Below are 22,003 nucleotides of genomic sequence, written 5' to 3'. Positions count from 1 at the left end.
AACAGAATCCTGAAGTTCTGAATAAACATTTTATACGGAACATTTAGTAAGCATCAAGTCGACAAACAATCATAAAACATGTTCAGAGTATCCTGATTAAAGGTTCAAATCAATACATGTACTGTCAATGTATCTTCCGCAAGGACTGGACCATGCATTCTCTACTCGAGCAGAATGGGTGGGTGGATTACCATGGTCAAGACCTTCAGCCATTTCCACAGATCATAGTTGTGCTTAAATGATAATCATATCCACTACGTTTTTCATTTCTATCTGCAAGGTTCTGTAGACAGCATCCGCATAGTAGAACCTTAGATCAGGTGTAGCTTCATCCTATTCCATCATTTCAGCACTCAAGCTCAATACAACTTTCAGAACATCCCAAAGAGCTCTGGCTGTATGTGTTTCAGTGACATCACGTCTGGGGAAGTGGGAGTCCAAGCAACAGAATGCTGCCTCATTTCTCCTCCCACTAGCAGCCGGCCATTCCCCTGGTCAGTGAGACAAAGCGGTTGGGCTGGGAAAGTCACTGAACTGCGTCTCTGCCAACATGGAGATGTCTGCGTCAGTCTGTGGAGAGGAGTGAAGATGGTGTTAACAACAGAACCACTGTAGGGAAACAGACTGACAGAATTGTCATCTGCCAGATTGGAGAACGCTGCAGTGCAATCTGTTCCATATGCACAGAATAGAATACGCAAGGCACTGTCAGTGTAAAGGAGAAGCCGTCACCTTTCTCTGCACATAGTCGCATAAACATTTCACCACTACAGTCTTTGTTCATTAATTTAGTTTGGGTGTACACGTTAATTTCACACTCAAGGTTTATGAGTGCGTCTCACACACCTGTGGGTCTTTCTCCTGTTTTAGAACTCGATGCCTCTTCTTCTTGGATCCCACTGTGGATTGGAAAGGGACAGAGGGGGAGGAGCTAGGAAGGTCATTCAGCCTATCATCTTCTGCTCCAGGGCCAATGTCTAAATGGGCACCAGACTCTTCCTGAAACAACAACAGTGTTGCTTTTAGTATAAAGATGTAGTATGTGGGGGGGGGGGGAAACTCAGTTTCAGAAGAGTTCTCCAGTTTCATGCCAACAGAAAACCTTCCCAGTTGACATTTTCTGCATCAAAGTTAATGGTGAAAGATTGAATAATGATTAATTATTCAATTTCAATATACTATAACTGTATATCATGAAACTGCTGGTTTATTATTAAAGAAACACTTACTTTTTGAATATCTCATTCTCACCTCAAGCGATATGGTGAGCTGTGCATTTCTATAGTCATCTCCATGGGCATCGAGGGTCTTCATTAGGAACCTACAGTAGGAAAGTTCAGTTGCTGTTGTAGTTGAGCTAGCCTGTATTTACAATGGAGAGGCCAATAGACCATAGACTGAAAAAGACATGAACCAATGAAAGGACAGAAAGAGCTTCAGTCCTTTTTTACCTTCTCTCTTTCTTCATGTGACGTGTTAGTCTTTGTACCTGGTGAAGGCGACCAAGGATCTTCTCATTCACCTGCAGAGAAAATGGTAAAAGGATTAGGGTTGAACAATTCCTGGAACGGTCAATAAATGCTCTGGTTTGCCCAAAATCCTGGTTGGAGGATTCCCAGAATCAGGAGGGAATAAGCAGGAAATCCAGAAACGTCCAACCAGGATTTCTGGAAAACCAGAAAATGTATTGAACATTTTGCAACCCTAGAAAGGATTCATTACCATGCATTTCTTTATGCCACATGTGTGCACTGGCATTACCAACAGTAAACTATATGTTCACAGATGCTCATCCATATAACTTGGTTCTTAAATAGAGCACTACCTGAAGATACGATAGTAAAGGCGCAATAAAATTCCACACTTGGCAGGGTCGTACAATCACACACACACAAATGATTCCCCACAGTCACTCACCTGTTCGATCTCCTTACACCTCTTGATCAAAGCCAGGTACTTCCTCTTCTCCAATTCTCTCCTCTCCTCCTGCTGCTCTGGCCTTGCTCCTGACCCTTGACCTCTACCCTCTAGCAACTCGCTGACCCCAGGGCCAAGCTCTACCTAATGATAAAAACGGTCATTTAGCACACACCACTTTTGTTTCTTTCATCATTCCCCTCTAAGCAGGGACTGATTTAGACCTGGGACACCTGGGGTGTGCAATTCATTATCAGGTAGAACAAAAAAAACAGCAGATTCTGGACCTCATTGAGTAAGAGTTGAATACCCCGGCTCTAGCACCATATTCCATTTCCAAACCAACCGAGCCACTGGATTCATAATAGTCTGACTCAGAACTCTTACTTACCTCCCCTGGACCCAGTTCCACCCCACCTGGCTCCAGCTCTGCTTCCAGGATGTGGCCCCCAAAGAGAGGAGGCAGGGCCAGACCGGAGAAATCCTCCATCATCTGAGTGAGGTGTGGAAGGAGGAATAAGATCGTTCACCCCCTCATAAATCACGTCCTAGACGGTGTCACGAATCTACACTTCATTTGACAAACAGGTAGGGTTAATTTATTGACTCAACCTGACAGCATATTTTCTTTAGCCCTACACTAAAGGACGTCCTATGTGAGGCTAATCTTTAGGCATGTTATAGCTAGTTACCATAATAAATATTTGCTTGCAGACAGCGTTAACTAATAAGCTACACCTTCCTCAACCCCAAATAAAACTACATTTAGGTGACTTAAGTTTGATTTGGTTAACGAAATTACAACTCGTTAACATGAGCTTCTCTTGAAAACGATTAAACCGAGATGACAACACATTCGACTAGCTAATGTTAGCCTAACTTGCTAACGACGTTACTGAAAAGCATCTAACATGCGCAGCATTTTTGAAGATTTACGACTAACTACTGTATCTGGATGGTCTGACTGACACTTTAAACTTATTTTACCCGATCCATTGACTGCAGCGCTCAATGCCTCACCGCAGGTTTCACGCTGTCAAACAACCTTTTTGTGTTCTTGCAACTGGCGCAATAATTATACGACATTATGTAGACTACAGTTCCCATGTTCCCCAGCCCGGCAAAACTACAAAGAGCAACATGGCTGGTGGGTGAACTTTGCTATTAGCGAGCTAGCTGTTTCGTTTGATTCCTCTGTCAAGCAAACACTGGTGTTCTGATAATGATAGTGTATGATTAATTGTAAGTAAATATTGTATTCAACTCTAATTTTGTATGCATATTTTAATTTACCATGCCAATCGAATAATGTGACCTTGGACCAACATAGTGTTAGCCGATTTGTTTTAGCTGCATGTCGCGTCTCCACTTCATTCTTTACCTAACAGTTTTTTTTTTAGGTCAAAGCTCAAATCAAAATGTAGTATTTTGATCATTAAATATCTCCAATCTTAATCGCTTGCATTCCACAGTCCACTGCTCTCTTCTGACTGAGCTGAGCGTAAACCTGGGCCACGTTCAGTTGTCGAACATTGCAGATCCCATTAATTAGAGCTGATGTGATTCTTATTCTACATGTCAGAGAGGCATATTTGTTGTACATAGCGTATTTCTATCAGAACGTTCCCAAACGTTGTGTCCTGCGTTCCCTGGTGTAAAAAGAGCAGTTGGATAGGGTTGATCTTCTAGCTTCATCTTCAGTATTTATCTGCCCAATGCTGTCATGTTTACAATACTGTATAGACTCAAACTAATGGGCATATGACATGTAGTTTCAAGTCATATTAGCCAGGCTAGCTATTTGTACCTAGCTAAATCCTTAATACATTCATCAATCACTGGATCATAGATCATGCATAACACAGTGTGCATTTGTCCTGCAGAAACTTAAATGTCTGTTTGCTTCTCCTGCCAGGAATTGGTGCCTTCCTGAAGAATGCGTGGAATAAGGAGCCAGTGGTATTGGCCGCCTGCGCAATTGGACTTCTCGGTCAGTACATCTCTCAAATTATACATCACAGGTTGTAATGCTCATATCTTACAATATTCAACTGTAGTTACACCTTATGGATTCTGACATTACATGATACATGATCAAATAAACTTGTGTGCACTGCCCTTCAGCCCTCCCTGAATTTAGTTGTGTGTTCACTTGGTGTAACATATCATTGATATTATTTCATGTATTTCTTCCCAGCCATTACTGTTCCATTAGTGAGTCCCTTAACGAAGTACTCGGGCATGATGAATGCAGCTGTGCCATACAACTACCCAGGTAAGCCATTAAACCATTATGAGCAAATCATTAAGTCTGGCCCTAGACAGTTGATGGCATAAAGAAAACCTTTTTCCTCTCTCCCCCAGTCCCTGTGCGAAACAATGGCAAGATGGACGATGTCCCCAGCCACCCTTGTGACCCTAAAGGACCAAACCTGGACTGGATTAAAAGCCTGTAACCATCCACATTCCCTTCCCTGTACAGATCACAGCCCGTTGTTCTTGTCTCTCTGTCTGCTTCTCAGTAGATTGCCCTCAATAAAGATCATCTATTTAATACCACCAACTTTGCTCTTGGATTCTGTTGGGATGTTATTTGTGTCAATATGATTTGGCCATTTTTATGAATATTGTAGCATGTGTATTGTATTGTGAAACACTACATATTTTCTTTTAAATAAAATAACTTATTCAAAAGGTTTTCACAACCTCATTGGATTAATACACCCTTGATTCAATTCAGAAATGAATGTTAGGAAACCTACTAATATACAATGTATACTGCATTAACCTATTATGTACTTTTATACAATAGGCAACAGACTTGAGAACTACAAGCTACTAGCCCTACACACACACAATACATGTCTGGCAGTCAAGTGGATTTGAGATGATGGATGACCACAAAAAAGGGGTGGGAAAATATAATTTTAAATGTGGCTTTGACGTCCAGAAAATGTATTTAAAAAATCAGATTACACAGCCCTCTATCATCTCCTGTTTGGGAAGTATTGGTTAATTATGGCACCTTTGGTCTGTGCTTTGTGTCCATAAAGCTCTCTGCTCTCTTTTATCTATGGAACTCCTGGGGGTGTCTCTGTCTGTGTTCAGGTTACACCTCTTCCTCACAGGGCTGAGGACCCCTTTATAAACCAACCTCAGGTCACTGAGGAACTCACATAACTCTTGGCAACACAGAGAAAGCTTGAAATGAACACCTGCTCCAAATCTAGAACCTCCAATCACTTGTTCTCTTTTCTCCTGGGATATGATGTGGAAAGCAGTGGTACTAGCGTGTATCTGCTGGTGGCTGGGCTGCAGGCGATAGACAGAAAAACATAGAGTGCCGCTGTGTGGTTGAGAGTTCATTCCAGTGGTCATCTTCACCTGTAGAGGAAGACGGTCACTCAGTGCAGATGAGGCATGCTGCTGGCTGGAGAAGCTTTATCTCAGCTGGCTTGTGTTTCTAAGTGTTGCACATTTTATTCTAGCCCAGCACTAATACACCAGATGCAGCTAATCAGTGGCTGTAAATGTTTAGTTGAGTAGCTGAATCAGGTGTGTTGGGCTGGAACAGAAGTGGTGCAACTCTGGTGCCTGGAACTGGAATACAGTATCTGACTGTACCTATTAGTGGAACTGTAATACTGGAATACAGTATCTGACTGTACCTATTAGTGGTACTGGAATACAGTATCTGACTGTACCTATTAGTGGAACTGGAATACAGTATCTGACTGTACCTATTAGTGGAACTGGAATACAGTATCTGACTGTACCTATTAGTGGAACTGGAATACAGTATCTGACTGTACCTATTAGTGGAACTGGAATACTGGAATACAGTATCTGACTGTACCTATTAGTGGAACTGGAATACAGTATCTGACTGTACCTATTAGTGGAACTGGAATACAGTATCTGACTGTACCTATTAGTGGAACTGGAATACAGTATCTGACTGTACCTATTACATCCTGTTAGACAGTTAACTGGTGTGATGAAAGAAGTTTGAATGCCGATCCAGCTAGTTTTTAGTTACGGAATTACAGCAATCTTTGAATTTTGAGCAGCATGAGAAACAGTCAAGATGCTACACTGTATTTCAGGAGACTTCCCTAAAGACCCCTTCAGCTCCCATGACAAGGACTCATCTAAAGGCTGGAACCCAGACTCGGCCCCACAGGGTCCCTTCCAGCAGGCCACCTCCTTGGGGGCCCCTGGCTGGTCCAGAGAGTTCCAGGAGGCTGGGATGTTCAGCAGTCCAGCCCACACCCTCATCTCAGAGGAGGTGCTGGAGGCTCTTCGTACATCTGACTTTCTATGGTTCCCCACCAGCCACATATATGGCCACACTTAACTCTGATTATAAAATACATAGATTACATTAGAACATTTTTATTGTCCATGCTAATTTTATTTTACACATAAAAACAATCAGGGCATCGGAATGCTTTATCATCAAGAACATAGACTACTGGGGCCTCCCGAGTGTCGCAGCTGTGCCACTAGAGATCCTGGTTCGAGTCCAGGCTCTGTCGCAGCCGGTCGTGACCGGGAGACCCATGGGGTGGTGCACAATTGGCCCAGCTTCGTCCGGGTTAGGGGAGGGTTTGGCCGGCAGAGATGTTCTTGTCCCATTGCGCTCTAGCGACTCCTGTGGCAGGCCGGACACAATGCATGGTGCAGTATTACCTCCAACACATTGGTGCGGCTGGTTAAGCGGGCAATTGTGTCAAAAACAGTGCGGCTGGGTTGTGTTTTGGTGTCCGTACAGGAGTTGCAGCGATGGGACAAGAATAACTACCAATTGGATACCGTAAAATAAAGACTACTGAAACTATTGCCTACAGTAAAATTTTACTAATTATGTGCATAGGGTCTTATGGATTAAGGCATTTGTGGCCACTCAATTCCACTGAAGCCGAGGAGATTTTAAATCAAATACCAGCAAAATGGTTTGGTTGTTCAATGCGAAGATGAACACTGGGTATAGTGATTAACATGTTTATTGAAGTATTCATTTGAAAGAAATACAATACCAGTGGTATCAGGAATGTGTGTGTATTTAAGGTTTTATACTGTGACCATGATTGTTGTGTGTCTCGGAAAGGCAATGCTGTTTTAAAGAGAAAAAAGCTACAGATGAAGTAACAAAACAATGATATAACAAAACAAATTAAAAGATGGAAATAAAAGTAGTGGCAGAGGCAATTGTTTCGTTCTTAAACACGTATTTAAGACAATCCTACTAACAGAGGCATCCGGAATATAAGATCTTGAATAGTCACCACAGCATCATTTTTCTTTTGCCTTTTACAACTGGATCCCGTTCTCATATAGCTAGATTGACATTGAAAGGTCATATTTTGAAGAAGGTTAGGACGGTGAAAAGGTGCAAGGTTAAGGAATAACAAAGTTAAACAAGATCAAAAACTTTTTTTTTTTTGCAATTTGTACAAACATAAGTAAACTTCAACTATGTGATTCCACTATACTCAGTATTTAAATCAACATCAATGTTTTTTATTGTGTGTTATAATTACCATAGCAAGAAAGTCCCTCATTTCACAGGCTAGGTTAGAGATGCAAGTTAATACGATACAGAAGCATGAGGAGAGAAGGAACTATATGCTGTAAGGGCCGGAAATCAGAATAAAAGATCATACGGAGAAACTCCATTTTCCCAGCCACATATTTCCACCCTGAATCTCTCAACTGCAGTTTTCTAGATGAAAGAGACACTAGCGAGATACCAGATGACAGTCTAGAGAGACACCAGACATGGAGAAAGTGAGAGAAAAATACTACTTTCTACACTAGTTTACCATTGACACTTGCTCACACACTGTTCCACTTTCCAAATCCTTTCCTCAACACTTTCAAAGTTAGACTTCATAAAGACTTCATAAACACAATCTGTCTTCGCCCTTTAAATAAGGTTCTGTACGGTTTGCAATTGGTAAACGTGCAGCTAAAATCTGCTAGATGTGAACAATCTGTTGGAGTCGAATTCGAAATCAATCGAGAAGACACTAGTAAAAACAAACCAGCTGAATCCATCTCTTTTCTTATACTTTTATCCCTCAACACAATGCCAATTTCTCAAACCTACTGTCCAGGAAAACCCATCCTCCAAACCCTCCACTGTTTCTTTCCTCTTCTACCTGTCCAATACAAATAGAAGTACAGTTCACCCCACAGGGATGCATTGTTACAGATGTAAGATCTTCATTTTAGCCAGTTGCAGGAAATAATCCTGCAGCAACAAGAAATGTAAATTAATCTACATTTTTGTAGGGGTTGATAGACACACTTTAGAAGCCTTTTTAACACTAAAATACACTACAAGTTTGCATTTCCTGCTATGCAGGAACATTCTCACCAACAAAAGAGTGATCAAATAAAGATCCTACATCTGTACGGTTGCTCCTTCTTACTTCTATTAATACGTTTCTGTCGATAACAGAGACTCTTGAAGGTAAACGCTCAATACAATCTACACATCCAAACTAGCAGCAATAGCTTTGCAATGCAACATATTTCTGTGTATAACATATCATATCAATTGCCTTTGTAAATTGATCAGTTGATCTTAAAAATGTAATTCCTTATACAAAAACTACCGCAAATTAAAACAAATTATTTAAAAAAATATTGGTGTTGAACTATTTCCTACCCAGCATTGTGCTGATGACATCAGTAAGCAACATCAATACACCTTTCTTTAAATCGCCATACAGAGAACATGTAAATTAAGTTGTACAAATGTGATAAATCAACAAGTGATTGGTAGGTCTGCATCTATCGTGAAAATACATCTGCCTAGCTAACAATGTGTTTAAACATACTCTAATTGAATCCCAACAATGAAAAAAAAAAGACAATTCTTCAACATGTTTGGATTTTCCTGGATCCTACACACATATCTCTGCACAACTCTTCTCAAAAAACCTCCTCGATGAAAATACTGATAAAACAGGAGCCTGTCCTTTAAGACAATTCCTAATGGTACAAGTAAAGTATGCTATAATTCATTAAACTAGTACCCAACTACAGGCGGCTACCAGGAACCAGTCCCTGAAAGGGTACAGACAAAAAAACATAAACATTTTCTACCAAGGTTACTTCTAGAAAAGTGTTGTAAAATGAAAAGAACATTCTAAAATGATCAGTAATGCCCAGGGCTCAAATGTTAATGTTGAGACATGCCAAGAAAATGGCCGTCATCTGTTTGTGTTTTTACTAACATCACAGAGCTTTTTAAATTCCAACTCCCACACTCATCTTTTTACTCTATAATTCTCAAATACTATGGTGGATTTTTATTCAAGATCTCATTTTGTCCAAAGGGTTTTGACAATCACTGTTATGTCACTCAAATTTCAGCTTTGATTCTTCTATCTTCAAAATAACACAACATAAGTGTCTGTATTTTGACTTAGGCCTGATTAATACACATCTAATCAGCACTTGTATTTTGACTTAGGCCTGATTAATACACATCTAATCAGCACTTGTATTTTGACTTAGGCCTGATTAATACACATCTAATCAGCACTTGTAAATAACCAACATGAACAGAAAGGTTTACCTAACTAGTTACAAGTTAGCTAGCTAAACTGATACTCGCTGGGAGAATCTCCTCCCCAAAACCATCGCCTGTTAAGGCTTTCTCTTAAGGCTCAACAGTTGAGAACTCAACCAACAGTTACTGGACTCTGAAAACAAATTCAATACACATGAATGTTTCCTATTAACACCTCTCCATTGGATGCCTGTTCAAGGAGACCATGTACTATTCGATGATGGGTGCAGAGCGATCGTTGGTCACCGTCTTTCTGAGCCGGACATGGGCAAATGGGTTGGTCCTGCCAGGGAGACAATGTGCATATCAGGCATGACAGGAGCTTAGACACGTTTATCGACAGTCATCTATCTAAAGTGGACCAGAGTTGGTGACTACTGCAATGCAGTATATCTACTGTATAAATAATATGAAGAATGCATTTACCAGGTTGGGGAGGGTGGAGGAGAGGTGAAGTCTGAGGAGAGCTGTAGTAAAAGCGATGAAGATCCTAGTGTTATTAACCCATTACATATCATATCTACATTATATTCTGTCATTATAAGCCATCTATACCTCTTGCATCAGCATTGACAGAGCCGGTCGGTCAGGGGGCCCTGCCCACTCTACCCCTTCACCTCTGACCTTCGGCCTCAGGCTGAACTGGTTGGAGTCGGCCATGCTGTATGGGCGCGGGCGGAAGGTGCTGACCCTCTGAGGGGGGAATGAGCGCTCCTCCTCGGACTCAGGGGTCAGGGCAGGCAGGCCAGGGGAGACCAGCTTATCTAACTGACCCGTACTGGTACTGTTGACCTTAGAGAGGAGCGGGGAGCTGGAGAGAAACCAGTGGTAAATGGTTCATTTTCCAAGTGTCTTGCTCAACTCAATATCCTTAATGACAATAGCAGGCATAGTGTTCTGACATTTCAGACTGAGGATAAATGGAGGAAAGTGGTCATGCTAACTCATCAACTGTACTGTTGATCTTGGAGAGCAAAGGGGACCTACGAGGTGCGAGAAGATTAGGACAGAGCTTAGGTAGATGGAAAGAATGAGGGTCATTCATTCTAAAGGCCCGGTCTCTTTGCTTGGCATGGACACATCAAAATGATAATGACACTTGGAGAAAAAAACAGCATGTCTGTGTCAAAGTGTCAGTGATCTCTCTCAGCTTCCTGTGAATAAGCCAAAATCATCACTGCCAGTTTGTAGACATCGCTATCGTACTGACAGACAATGTTGTTGACAACGTTGCAGCTAGGCTGTTAGATCAGTCAATACAGGGAAGGGTGGAGAGCATAGCGGAAGGATTTCTAGAGTTACAGTGTCAAGATTCAATCATAACCCTACAAGTTGACTTCCATTTAAGACAATAATATTTTGAGGAATGAAATGACAATATCATAACAGTTTCTTCTTTCTATGGTAATGGACCTGCTGTCGAGGGGATCCAAGGTGTTGGGGTAGGGCTGAGTATAGGAGAAAGGGAACCAGCCTTTCCTGTAAGGGAGAGAGGGAGGAATTGTTTTGGTATTATCCGTATATAACCTAGAAAACCCATAGATTGCCTGAAGATGTCATTTCAGAACAGTCCTCAGTTGGTGTTTGAAGAATTGTAGGGTTTTGTACAGCTGAATAGTGGGTTCTAACTCTTACCGTCCCGTCCGTTCGTTCTGGCCATAGTGCCACCCATCTCTGGGCTCAGAGATGAGGAGGCTGAGAGCGTCGCCTGGCAGGAAGTGAAGTAAGCAGGCCCCGCCCACTCCACTGCCCTCTGAACCCCCAGGAGCGTGGGCAAATATGGCTTCCACACGAGACGGGCTGGAGAGAGGGAGAACTCTGTCTCTGGGCAGAGTGGAACCTGGAAGATAGAGAGGGAATGTGAAATTAATTAAATAGACATCACATTGGGAAAGAAATGGACAAGAAGTGAAGGGGGGGGTATTAAAACCTACCCATAAACCCTCCCACCCGGGCCTCACTGACTGGTCTCCTAGGCAACGGCAGCGTAGACGTTCCATACATCTCCGCTGCCTTCATCAAAATGGGATTATGGGACAGCAATGGGGTGTTCCCTCCTCCTAGCACTCCCTGGTGGTGCAGCGAGGGGGTTATGGCTCTGGAGAGAGGTGCACTGTGGGGTAGTGGAGGACTGTGAGGGGCACCGAGGGACAACGGCAGGGCCAGGCCCTGTAGGGAGGAGTAGGATGGGGAACTCTGGCTGAGAGAAAGCACAGTGGAGGGAATCAGACTAGGAGAAAGGCTGGAGGTGCTGGTGGCCAGGAGAAGAGAGGTCTGCTGGGCTTGGCTGGAGCCAACCGTGGAGGAGGTGGATGAAGTGGTGGGAGTGTTAGCAGTAGTGATAGCATTATCACTTGTGTTGTTGTTAGCATTGGGGCTAGCTGAGACACTAATAGGTGTGCTGGTCTGCTGAGGGGAGCCTGCCCCACTCCCTCCAATAGCCCCTCCAGTGGCAGCGAGGGAGCGGAAGGTCTGGGGTCCGGGGGAATGTTGGGGAGGGGGGATGTCACTCTGGGAAGAAGAGGGGATGGGTTTCTGCTGCTTGGAGCCACCATTCAACAAGGGAGGCACCTCCTGTACTGACAGCCTCTGAAAGAGAGAAATGGTAAGAGAGAGAGAGATAAGACAGAGAGATGAGAAGAAACAATGGAATTTTGCTAAATGACTGAAATCCATATGAATGCTGTCTAAATAACAGAATACCCAAATCTTATAATAACTTCACTTTATCTTCTGAAGTACATGTAATTCAGACATTTGTCTGTGAATTCCTTCTAATGAACTGAAACTGAAACCCCTTGTCCTCACCTGTTCTGGCTGTGCAGCGCCCAGCTTGGCATGTCGGAGGAGCTCAGCTATCCCAGACGCCCCAGAGCCCTGAGGGGCGGTGTGACGCAGCAGGTTGAGCGCCCGTTCAGGTAGTCTGGTTGGCTGGGAGCATGACTGTTGCCATGAGGACAGCTTCTGTGACAAGAGCTCTCTCACCTGGACACAGGGAGGAAGGAGAGGCAGGTTGGATGGGGGTCAGGGACTGTGTGTGTGTGTGTGTGTGTGTGTGTGTGTGTGTACCTTGCAGTGATAGTTGATGAGCAGCTTGGTAACGGAACACTGGCGGTCCACCAGGAAGCAGTATCGTCTCCTCTCCTCAGTCAGCGCCGAGCGGTAACCCACAGCAACCAGCGTGTCCAGCTCAGCCTGACGACGACTCATTAGCTCCACATACTGACAGAGGTTAGTAAACACACACAAAGAAACGAATGCAGAATAACAGAAGCAGCGGAGTAGGAGATATGTGTCCTTTATAATACACTGTAGGGAGAGAGGCCCATCGGAGGGACCAAAAGGAAGAAGTGACATCATATCCTGTCTACTGAGCAGTGATAAACTAAATCCTAATCACAAAATATTATCCCTCACCTTCCTTAACCTTTTCTTCAATTGTCCACCCCTTCTTATTTCCTGTTTTCTCATTCCTACGATTTCTCCTCTTTCTCTTCCCTATCCCACACTTTTACTTCAGTAAGGACTGGAAGCCAAATCAGATGAGCCAGATCGCTATTTAATCTCATCCATACTTCTGCACACACAGACTGTACAAGCACACACACACAAACACTTGACTGTGCATTGTAATGCTGAGTAAGATGATTTCGTCTGGTGGTGTTTCCAAGAAAAGCCCACAAATTTCAAGTGTCAACACACCACTGTAAGTGTTTCACCAATACACAAATGCATCATTGAAACCTTACACTCAAAGCACTACTGACACAAAATGGTGTTGTTGGATGCTAGTTACCTGCATCTCCCTATCTCCATACTTGTTGGGGTGGCGACTGCCCTGGCTCTTCCTGCGCAGCTTCTTGAGCTGTGATTGGCAGCGCTCGATAGATTCAGACTTCGACTTGCGCTCACTCTGATATTTCTTCAACGTGGCCTGAGATCGAGAGAGAACGGGAGCGAGAAAACCCGATTGAGAGAGAGAGAGCAACAGATAGAAAAATAGTTAGTCAGAAAAGTGGTTGCGCTGTAGAGAGAAGGAAATATGTTAAAGGTAAATGCATAGATAAACTCACGGTAAGATATTTAATGTCCAACTCCAGCTTTTGCTCCAACTGGGACAGCAGCTCAGAATGGAACAGCTTCAACTGTAGATCATATTCCACCATCATTCATACAGCATCACAATAGTTAACAATCATATCACCACACACACGGTAAACACTCACCACGTCCTCCAGTTGAACCTGAATCTGCCTGTGCACCTCGGCCATCTGGAATAACGTGTCTCCTGGAATCCCCAAGAAGACACAGGGATACAGAGAATACGTCATCAACACAGGATACAGAGAATACGTCATCAACACAGGATACAGAGAATACGTCATCAACACAGGATACAGAGAATACGTCATCAACACAGGATACAGAGAATACGTCATCAACACAGGATACAGAGAATACGTCACCAACACAGGATACAGAGAATACGTCACCAACACAGGATACAGAGAATACGTCACCAACACAGGGCTACAGAGAATACGTCATCAACACAGGGCTACAGAGAATACGTCATCAACACAGGATACAGAGAATACGTCATCAACACAGGATACAGAGCATACGTCATCAACACAGGATACAGAGCATACGTCATCAACACAGGATACAGAGAATACGTCATCAACACAGGATACAGAGAATACGTCATCAACACAGGGATACAGAGAATACGTCATCAACACAGGGATACAGAGAATACGTCATCAACACAGGATACAGAGAATACGTTATCAACACAGGATACAGAGAATACGTCATCAACACAGGGATACAGAGAATACGTCATCAACACAGGATACAGAGAATACGTCATCAACACAGGATACAGAGAGGGATAAAAGGGCTGGGAAAAAAACACTTGTTGTGACTTCACGTTGTCTGTATGTGCAATATTGTGTCTGAGGTGTCAGATCAATAAAGTAGTATCTTATCTCACATGGAGCTGTTAACTGACTGAATGATTGTATCTCTCAACTTCTCAGCCTATGATGTCAGCTGTGAGTCTGCCAATGAGGTAAAGAATGTGTGTGTCTCTCTCCCACAGCACAGTAGTTTGTGGTGTCTGGCATTTCTCCCTCCCTCCCCCTTCCTGACTGTTTGCAGCATTACAATGAGATCATGTGGTGTTGTTAATCTCTCAACAATCAACCCACTCTCTCCCTCTCGCTCAGTTCCCTCATGCTCTCTCTCTCAGCTCCCTCACTCAGTCCCTACTTTCTCTTGTTCCTCCACTCTCTAGCTCGCTTCTTCTCCCATAGTCCCTTAGTGTTTCTCACCCCACCCCCCGGTCTCTCTCTCTCATACACCCACCCACCCAGTCACCCACCCAGTCACTCACCCAGTCACCCACAGAGTCACTCACCCAGTCACCCACCCAGTCACTCACCCAGTTCTTTGGACCCTTGGCTGTCGCTGGCCAGTTCTCCCAGTTTGACCAGACCATCGAAGTATCCCTTGGCTGCTACCGTCACTCCTGAGAGGAAAACACCTTTCAGTGAGGGGCACCATGTAACAAAGACCCTCTAAATGGGCTTCAGGATTGGGCCTGGGTGGAATGCAGCTTCTCTGCCAGAAACCAGAGAGCCATCATTAAAATGTCCAAACAAACATGCCCTACCAACTTGCCCACCCAACGCCACTAGATGTGCTATAGCACACATTATACAGTATACTGTGTGCACACCACTCTCTCTCACCTGTCAGGGCTTTCTCATAGTGTTTCCCCATGGTCACAAAGTTCTTCAGACTGGGGTTGAACTGGTCCAGAATCCCCTACAAAACACATGACAACAAGAGACAATATTCATGTCTCCTCTTCAACTTACCACTTAGTCACAGTCTGTGATCATTGCTGCTAGCAGACTGAGTTTCAACAAAGAGTTATATAGGGCACTCGCCTGACTACATCTACAGACTCATTCATTGCTCTTGGAGGCAACAAACCTACACACACTGTACCTTATACACGTTTTCTGTCATCTTGTTGACCTCGTCTGAACGAGACATGGTGTTTCAGAATGTTTGTGTATTGTAGTCTCCTCCCCTGTATCTGAGGGTATTAGGCTTTACAACAGCAGACTGAGGTCCCCTGGAAACACAAAGATGGAGAAAAACAAGTGTTGGCAGGTAGCCTAGCGGTTAAGAGTGTTGGGTCAGTAACCAAAATGTTTTTGGTTCAAATCCCAGAACAGGCTAGGTGAAGAATCTGTTGATGTGCCCTTGAAGAAGGCACTTATCCATAGGAACATACAGGAGCAATTAGGGTTAAGAGTGTCTGTTAAAGGACTGAAATGTACAATTAATTCAAGTATAAAGAACTTCTATGAGAGGTCTAACCAGACACCCAAGAGAGTTATTCAGGCCGAGGTGTTTGGAGGTGACCTGGCAAATCACACTCACCCATACAGAGTGAGATGGAGGGTTTTCATCAGTGGTCTATGATCCATACAGGAGGCAATGACCAGACAGCTTATCCCTAAACTACCACCCAACATGCTTGTGCTGTGACCCATCTTTTAGAGTTGTTTGGGACTGTGTAAAATCTATTCCCAAGACTTCTAGCAGTCCTATGCCGTGACCCAAGAGGAATAAACCACAGCCCACCAGTGGGTCCGGAGCCAGTCTTTGGGAACCCCAGCTGCTCCTCATCAAGAGGGTGACCTTCCAGAGCTAACGACTGGAAATGTTGACTTTATGTCCTGCTCCATTATCCGATATGGGTCAACATTTTTCATGTAATCTCTGTAGGATAACAAAGGAGGGCTGTAAGGAGAAAAGCGGAGTTGAGCTCAACGACTTTAGCCATTTAATCCAGGGGGGAATTCTGTCACCGAACAGCTTGGTCAGTTCAGCAACGGTTCTCTCTCTGTGGACCAATGTTGATTCAGTGCCATGACACTTGTGCCTGGTGTTGGAAAAGTCCATTGTTCTTATCTGAGGGGTTATGACTGGTCTGAAACAAACTGATAGCAGAAACATTTGGGTTGCCCGAATGTAGGGTAGTGATAAAGTAATTGGTGGACTCAATCGCAAAAGTTAAGAAGTGTCGTGTTATTCACATCCTTATGGAAGCAGGAAATACAACCTCAGGGCCTGGAATCAAAGGAGGGTCTGACTGCTGTTTTAAGATCAAATTATTACCAAAACGTATCTTTTATGGGGGGGTTGCGTTTTTTTAACTTCATAACTCAGACGCAGAAGTGATAGATGTATCACAGATCACATGACCTAAGCAAAATACACCAGGGTATCCCTGTATAATACATGGTGTCTGCAGTGGTGGAGCACCTACTGGAAAAAACAGCATTTCTTACTCTAACATATAATCCAATCAAATCAAAGTATTTGTCACATGCACAGGATACAGCACGTTTAAACGGTACAGTGAAATGCTTACTTGCAAGCTACAGCACACTGAGTAACAGGCCATTCAAACTGTTCCACTATAAAGCTTAACTTATTACATGACACAATCAGAAGATTGGTAATATAGACCACCTTAGGCAATACTTGTGTCATGCTTATGACACTTCATTACATGGGTAGGTGGAAATAGAGTGGGCAGAATAGACATAGTTCTGATACAGTATTATAGAACGTCTCAGAAATAATTCTAGTCATTCAAGTTCTATTCTGTAAACCTACAGTACTCTAGCCATGATGAATGTACAGTGGCTCTCACACAAGCCTCTTCTCTCTAGTGTTACAGCACGGTGGTCCTCGTGTGGGACAACACACACACATCTGACCTCACTCTACACTAAGGCTCACACATGCTCCTTTCAGACAACCTCCTGTGTGTGTGGCATTCTGCAGCATGACATGCATTGGCTCACTTGTTGATGTCAGTGGATGGTCATTGGGCAGACAGACGTGTTGGGTAACACTGATCGGTCAGGCTGCTGTTGAATAGACCTGACGACATCATTTGATTCCACAGATGTATGGGTTACAGCCCTGTACAGTACAACTGACCTCCTATGGACTTTTTGCAAGTACAACTATTGTTACCTATGTTCAAGGAGGCTCTGAGCTTATTTTAAAGACGTCCTCTAGCAATTTGACGTTTTCCTGTTGAATATCCCAAGTATAAGTACAGTAATGTACATACACTTGAGGGTCATTTTTGGGGAGCAAAATAGTGTTTTTTTTAGACACAACTGCAAACGTCAAGGAGTTATTACCCTTACAGAAAAAAACACGAGTAAAATCTTGATTTCAAGTGAAATTTCACATATGAAATCATGTGAAAATGTGTTTTTGGAACACTTCAAATGTGATCACGTTTTCACATGTATAGTTTCATGTTATCACATATTGCTTTCCATGTTGTCACGCGTTATCGCATTAACTTCCCAATTCACATGTGATCACGTGAAATTCATGTGGTTTTTCCTGTAAGGGTTGGTCTGAGGTGATGTCATTGGCCTCCCCCTTGTTTGAGGAGCAATAGAGAACCAAAGAGGAAAGGCCCACATCCCACTTGTGTCATGTTATACCTGGACCACCTATTGAGATGTGCCTTTTGGTAAGTAAATCAGGTGTGTGAGGGGAAAAGGAGACTGGAGTAAGACTAATTTGGTAAGCAGAAGTGCACAAAGAACTGTTATCAATATCTAAAGAAATCCAATGAAGAATTTCCTTGATCAATATCCTATCATTGACCAGGCAGAAACACATTTTTGGGGGTGTCAAGTAGCCTAGTGGTTAGAGCATTGGGCTAGTAACCCGAAAGAGTTGCTGGATTGAATCCTGAGCTGACAAGGTAGTTGCCTAGTTAAATAAAGGCTAAATTAAAAACCCAAGACTTCTTTCTAGCCAAATCAACACACTAGTGGCTAGAAAGAAGTCTTGGGTTTTTAATTTAGCCTTTATTTAACTAGGCAAGTCAGTTAAGAACAAATTCTTATTTACAATGACAGCCTACCAGGGAACAGTGAGTTAATAACTGCCTTGTTCAGTGGCAGAAAGACTGACTTTTTTTAACCTTGTCAGCTCAGGATTCGATCCAGCAACTCTTTTGGGTTACTAGCCCAATGCTCTAACCACTAGGCTACTTGACACCCCCAAAAATGTGTTTCTGCCCGGTCAATGATAGGATATTGATCAAGGAAATTCTTCATTGGATTTCTTTAGATACTGGTTCCCCATAAACGCTGATCTACAATCTGTTATGCTTGTTATGTCCTGACGGTTAGGATTGGGGTTTGGTAAACTGACCGTTAATCTGCAGATTGGGGCACATTCTCAAGGTCCAATTTAAGAGGTTAATTAATTTCTTGTTATTCAAACCAGGTTGGTCAATTGGGAACCAATTTTCATGCGCAATGACAACATAGCCAAATATAGAATTACACAGCAAATCTATAATCAATATACTAAAACACAAATGATCTGAAACGGCTTTTGTAATGTAGGTATTGAAATACAATTTTTACATTTTGTTGCCAAAGATGTTTCAGAAACAGCTACTAGGTCAACAACTGAAAACTGTTGACAAGCTTTCAAGGAGTTTAAGTGATTACACTGGTTTTGGCAACAATTACAAATGTGACAGATATGTAACATCATAGGTGAAAAATATCATAAACAAATGTCTGTGAAACAGGAACGCTAAAAACAGATTGGAGGATTTGAGGTTGTGTTTATCACTTTGACTCTTATTGGCATACATAAATAAAATACGAAACATCTTCTCTAAACCAAGTTAAACGAATTATCGAGATGTGAAAGTGGACGAAATCAGAGACATTACTCTCTCAGCAAATCAGTATCACCAGTCTATAGCCCCATTCAGCAACACCTGTTGATCTCTAGGCCAACATATAAAACTCAGCGCAATTCATTCAAAGTTAGATAAGCAGCTAAATAGTTGATACAAAGTCGAATTGTACCTTTTCTGAGCTCATTGTTGGAAAAAAACAGATGACCGAAACGCCGTTTGCCTTTTGTCTTTTTTCCCTTTTCTTCTATTGCTTCCCCCTTCGTTAGTGGGGGGTTGTTTCACCCAGCAGTGCACTAACTCTCAATCTCCCCCCCCTGCCTTCGTTCTCTGTCTCTCACGCTCTTCTTTTTTACTCACACAAATCGGCGTCAGACTTTTGGTGCCGTTCTGTACCCCTACTCACTGTTGTGCCGATTAGCAACATGCCTTCACGCACCACCCCGGACAGAAAATTCACCGCGAATAAACCCCGACCGCTGCATCAAACTCCCTACCGTTAGAAGCCTCAGGTCTCTTCCGTTCTCTGTCTCTCTTTACCACTCTCCTTTTCTCTCACAATGTCCTCACTCTCTCGTTCACTATCCCTCTCTTTCTCCCTCTCTCATTCACTCACTCACTCGGGCAGAATAACAATGAGCAAACGGGACCCGGGATGAATAGCGGTAGAGAGAATAATGACTTGAAACTTTTTAAAGCAAGGATGGCAGACCCCGCAGTCACGTATCATTGGCCTACATCCGCCACCCCCTTCTCACATTCCCTCCATTCATTCTCTTAAGTGGGCAGTAGCCCTTTGGTTTATTATTCACACAATATTAAATATGTTGCCTATAGCCTATTACTTTAAACATGTTTTTTTGGGGTGAGAGTGATAAATCAATAGGAGTAAAAAAGTATTTGGCTAAAACGTTATAACATTTTTTTTTTTTTTACAAAAACATGTCATACTTTTCAGGTGATTCATCTGTTTGGTATGTCAAGGGGTTGAGCCAGGGTTGAAGATCGGTCTAAAGCAAAGGTTAGTGTTAGGGTTATGCCAAGATTATGGTTAGAGTTAGGGTTACGCAAGGCTAGGGGAGGGATCCCATTTCCCTGTGCTGCCCTCAGGAGGTAATTTCTTGAGTGAAATCCATGGTAAAAAAAAAGTGAATCATTATGCCAAGATTAGGGTTATGGTTATGCCAAAATGGGTTAGGATTAGGGTTAGTGTTAGAGTTGTGGTTGAGGCTAGGGTTAAACATATAGTTTTGGGTCAGTTTAATTGGGTTGTAGTAGCTACCACTGACCAACAGATGGCAGTTGTGTGACGATAATCAGTGCAGTGCAACAAGCAGAACAGAAGCTGCTGATGAATTGGTCCATTTGGTAACTTCAGTGGGAATAGATGTGAAACTGGGTTTGTGGTTCTGTGTCATTAGGTCTAGCTCTATGGAGGTGTTGGCCTGCTAGTATAGGTGGTTGATTGTCTGGTCTTGTGAGCCGGTGCCCTTGTCTGTTCACTTCCTCAGGCCTACTTTAAGACTGACTGACGCACAACATATTGACAGACGGCAGCACTACTGGCCTAATAAACACCAGAATAACTCATCTAGATCTCTCTTTCTCTCAAGGTCTCTCACAGTCTTTCTCTCTCTGTCCTTTTCTTGATCTGTCTCATTCTGTATGTTTCTTAGTCAATTCAGTTCAAAGAGCTTTATTGGCATTGGAAACACATACTTACATTGCCAAAGCAAGTGAAATAGATAATAAACAAAAGTGAAATAAACAATATAAAATTAACAGTAAATATTACACTCACAAAAGTTCCAAAGGAATAGAGACATTTCAAATGTCATATTATGGCTATATACAGTACAGTGTTGTAAAGATGTGCAAATAGTTAAAGTACAAAAGGGAAAATAAATAAACATAAATATGGGTTGTATTTACAATGGTATTTGTTCTTCATTGGTTGCCCTTTTCTTGTGGCTACAGGTCACAAATCTTGCTGCTGTGATGGCACACTGTGGTATTTCACCCAATAGATATGGGAGTTTATCAAAATTGGATTTGTTTTTAAATTCTTTGTGGGTCTGAGTATGTCTCTCTCTCTATCTAGCTCTTACTAGCTTGTAATTATTAAGGCTCCTTCTGTCCCTCTCTCGGTCACATCCTGATCGCACACATCCGCTGCATCAGTGTCACGTTCTACTGAGGCTGACTTCTTTCTTGGAACTTGAAGGAAGTCTACCGTGTGTGGCGCTAGATGTGGGTCACCTAGAGCTGTTTTCCTGGACAATGTCCCAGTGTGTCAAATGTGCCGCTAAGGCCAATCTCAGGTATCTTAGATCAAACAGTAAATTATTATAAAGCCACATTTAGGGGGGGGGGGGGTCAATATTTAGAGGGGGGGTCAATGTTCAAACCAAAGCAGGGGGGGACTCCACATGATTATTGCATTTCCATGCTGGGTTTCTAACGGTATTTTGTGTTTACATTCAACAGCAGCAAGGCATCACATGATCATGCATAGTGTTGACGTCAGACAGAAGGACCAAGGACACAGATGGTAAACACATGATCCTGCCAGTGTCTGTCGGTGCTGTTGAGTATCTTCGACTAAAATGTTAGACTCAACGTTCCTATTTGTTGATAATATTGGCCTCAGACTGCTGAAGGCACATGGACACATGGCACATGGACAGCGATGGTTGCTGTTATCGTTTCCTTTAACT

At 42.8% G+C, this 22,003-nt stretch overlaps 3 protein-coding genes across 9 annotated transcripts; 1 reads left to right on the top strand and 2 right to left on the bottom strand.

Moving 5' to 3' along the window:
- Nucleotides 1–10: 10 nt before the first annotated feature.
- Nucleotides 11–3,018, bottom strand: LOC109884475 (TCF3 fusion partner homolog). Of its 3 annotated transcripts, none has more exons than XM_031838013.1 (7): nucleotides 2,938–3,018; nucleotides 2,309–2,410; nucleotides 1,918–2,061; nucleotides 1,452–1,522; nucleotides 1,252–1,321; nucleotides 847–999; nucleotides 11–570 (listed from the first exon to the last, which is right to left on the bottom strand). In XM_031838013.1, the coding sequence occupies exons 1-7, from the start codon at nucleotides 3,001–3,003 to the stop codon at nucleotides 496–498; spliced, it is 681 nt and encodes a 226-aa protein (XP_031693873.1). In that variant the 5' UTR covers nucleotides 3,004–3,018; the 3' UTR covers nucleotides 11–495. The 3 variants fall into 3 exon arrangements, with proteins under 3 accessions (XP_031693873.1, XP_020332031.2, XP_020332032.2); XM_020476442.2 differs by having other exon boundaries at nucleotides 2,905–3,017; XM_020476443.2 differs by having other exon boundaries at nucleotides 2,309–2,488; nucleotides 2,905–2,998.
- LOC109884476 (NADH dehydrogenase [ubiquinone] 1 alpha subcomplex subunit 3) lies at nucleotides 2,393–4,480 on the top strand. Of its 3 annotated transcripts, none has more exons than XR_004212123.1 (4): nucleotides 2,393–2,505; nucleotides 3,833–3,907; nucleotides 4,115–4,192; nucleotides 4,282–4,480. XR_004212123.1 is itself a non-coding variant. In XM_020476444.2 (4 exons), the coding sequence occupies exons 1-4, from the start codon at nucleotides 3,058–3,060 to the stop codon at nucleotides 4,371–4,373; spliced, it is 252 nt and encodes an 83-aa protein (XP_020332033.2). In that variant the 5' UTR covers nucleotides 3,005–3,057; the 3' UTR covers nucleotides 4,374–4,480. The 3 variants fall into 3 exon arrangements, 1 of the variants encoding a protein (XP_020332033.2); XM_020476444.2 differs by lacking the exon at nucleotides 2,393–2,505 and adding an exon at nucleotides 3,005–3,064; XR_004212122.1 differs by lacking the exon at nucleotides 2,393–2,505 and adding an exon at nucleotides 3,022–3,159.
- A 2,427-nt stretch (nucleotides 4,481–6,907) lies between these two features.
- On the bottom strand, nucleotides 6,908–19,978 carry LOC109884480 (brain-specific angiogenesis inhibitor 1-associated protein 2-like). Of its 3 annotated transcripts, XM_031837974.1 has the most exons (16): nucleotides 19,459–19,953; nucleotides 16,169–16,306; nucleotides 15,524–15,653; nucleotides 15,262–15,337; nucleotides 14,952–15,038; nucleotides 13,729–13,790; nucleotides 13,576–13,647; nucleotides 13,299–13,436; nucleotides 12,572–12,724; nucleotides 12,311–12,487; nucleotides 11,437–12,091; nucleotides 11,138–11,342; nucleotides 10,916–10,981; nucleotides 10,058–10,313; nucleotides 9,929–9,969; nucleotides 6,908–9,785 (listed from the first exon to the last, which is right to left on the bottom strand). In XM_031837974.1, exons 3-16 carry the CDS (start codon nucleotides 15,569–15,571, stop codon nucleotides 9,713–9,715), a joined length of 2,109 nt encoding a protein of 702 aa, XP_031693834.1. In that variant the 5' UTR covers nucleotides 15,572–15,653; nucleotides 16,169–16,306; nucleotides 19,459–19,953; the 3' UTR covers nucleotides 6,908–9,712. The 3 variants fall into 3 exon arrangements, with proteins under 3 accessions (XP_031693834.1, XP_020332036.2, XP_020332037.2); XM_020476447.2 differs by lacking the exon at nucleotides 16,169–16,306 and having other exon boundaries at nucleotides 19,459–19,978; XM_020476448.2 differs by lacking the exon at nucleotides 16,169–16,306 and having other exon boundaries at nucleotides 19,784–19,953.
- Between the last annotated feature and the right edge of the window lie 2,025 nt (nucleotides 19,979–22,003).

Source organism: Oncorhynchus kisutch, linkage group LG2 (genome assembly GCF_002021735.2).
Source record: "Oncorhynchus kisutch isolate 150728-3 linkage group LG2, Okis_V2, whole genome shotgun sequence".
In the NCBI taxonomy this organism is placed as follows: domain Eukaryota; kingdom Metazoa; phylum Chordata; class Actinopteri; order Salmoniformes; family Salmonidae; genus Oncorhynchus; species Oncorhynchus kisutch.
The sequence above is the reverse complement of the archived record's forward strand: the minus strand, read 5'-3'. Positions and strand labels throughout refer to the sequence as shown.

Coding starts and splice junctions, on each gene's coding strand:
- LOC109884475 (XM_031838013.1), bottom strand. CDS start 3,003: ATGTCGTATAATTATTGCGCCAGTTGCAAGAACACAAAAAGGTTGTTT. Junction 2,411..2,937: donor TTGACAGCGTGAAACCTGCG/GTGAGGCATTGA, acceptor CACCTCACTCAG/ATGATGGAGGATTTCTCCGG. Junction 1,523..1,917: donor GGTGTAAGGAGATCGAACAG/GTGAGTGACTGT, acceptor TTTTCTCTGCAG/GTGAATGAGAAGATCCTTGG.
- LOC109884480 (XM_020476447.2), bottom strand. CDS start 15,571: ATGTCTCGTTCAGACGAGGTCAACAAGATGACAGAAAACGTGTATAAG. Junction 13,791..14,951: donor CCAAGGGTCCAAAGAACTGG/GTGAGTGACTGG, acceptor TGGGGATTCCAG/GAGACACGTTATTCCAGATG. Junction 13,437..13,575: donor TGGACATTAAATATCTTACC/GTGAGTTTATCT, acceptor TCTCGATCTCAG/GCCACGTTGAAGAAATATCA.
- LOC109884476 (XM_020476444.2), top strand. Junction 3,908..4,114: donor CTGCGCAATTGGACTTCTCG/GTCAGTACATCT, acceptor ATTTCTTCCCAG/CCATTACTGTTCCATTAGTG. Junction 4,193..4,281: donor TGTGCCATACAACTACCCAG/GTAAGCCATTAA, acceptor TCTCTCCCCCAG/TCCCTGTGCGAAACAATGGC.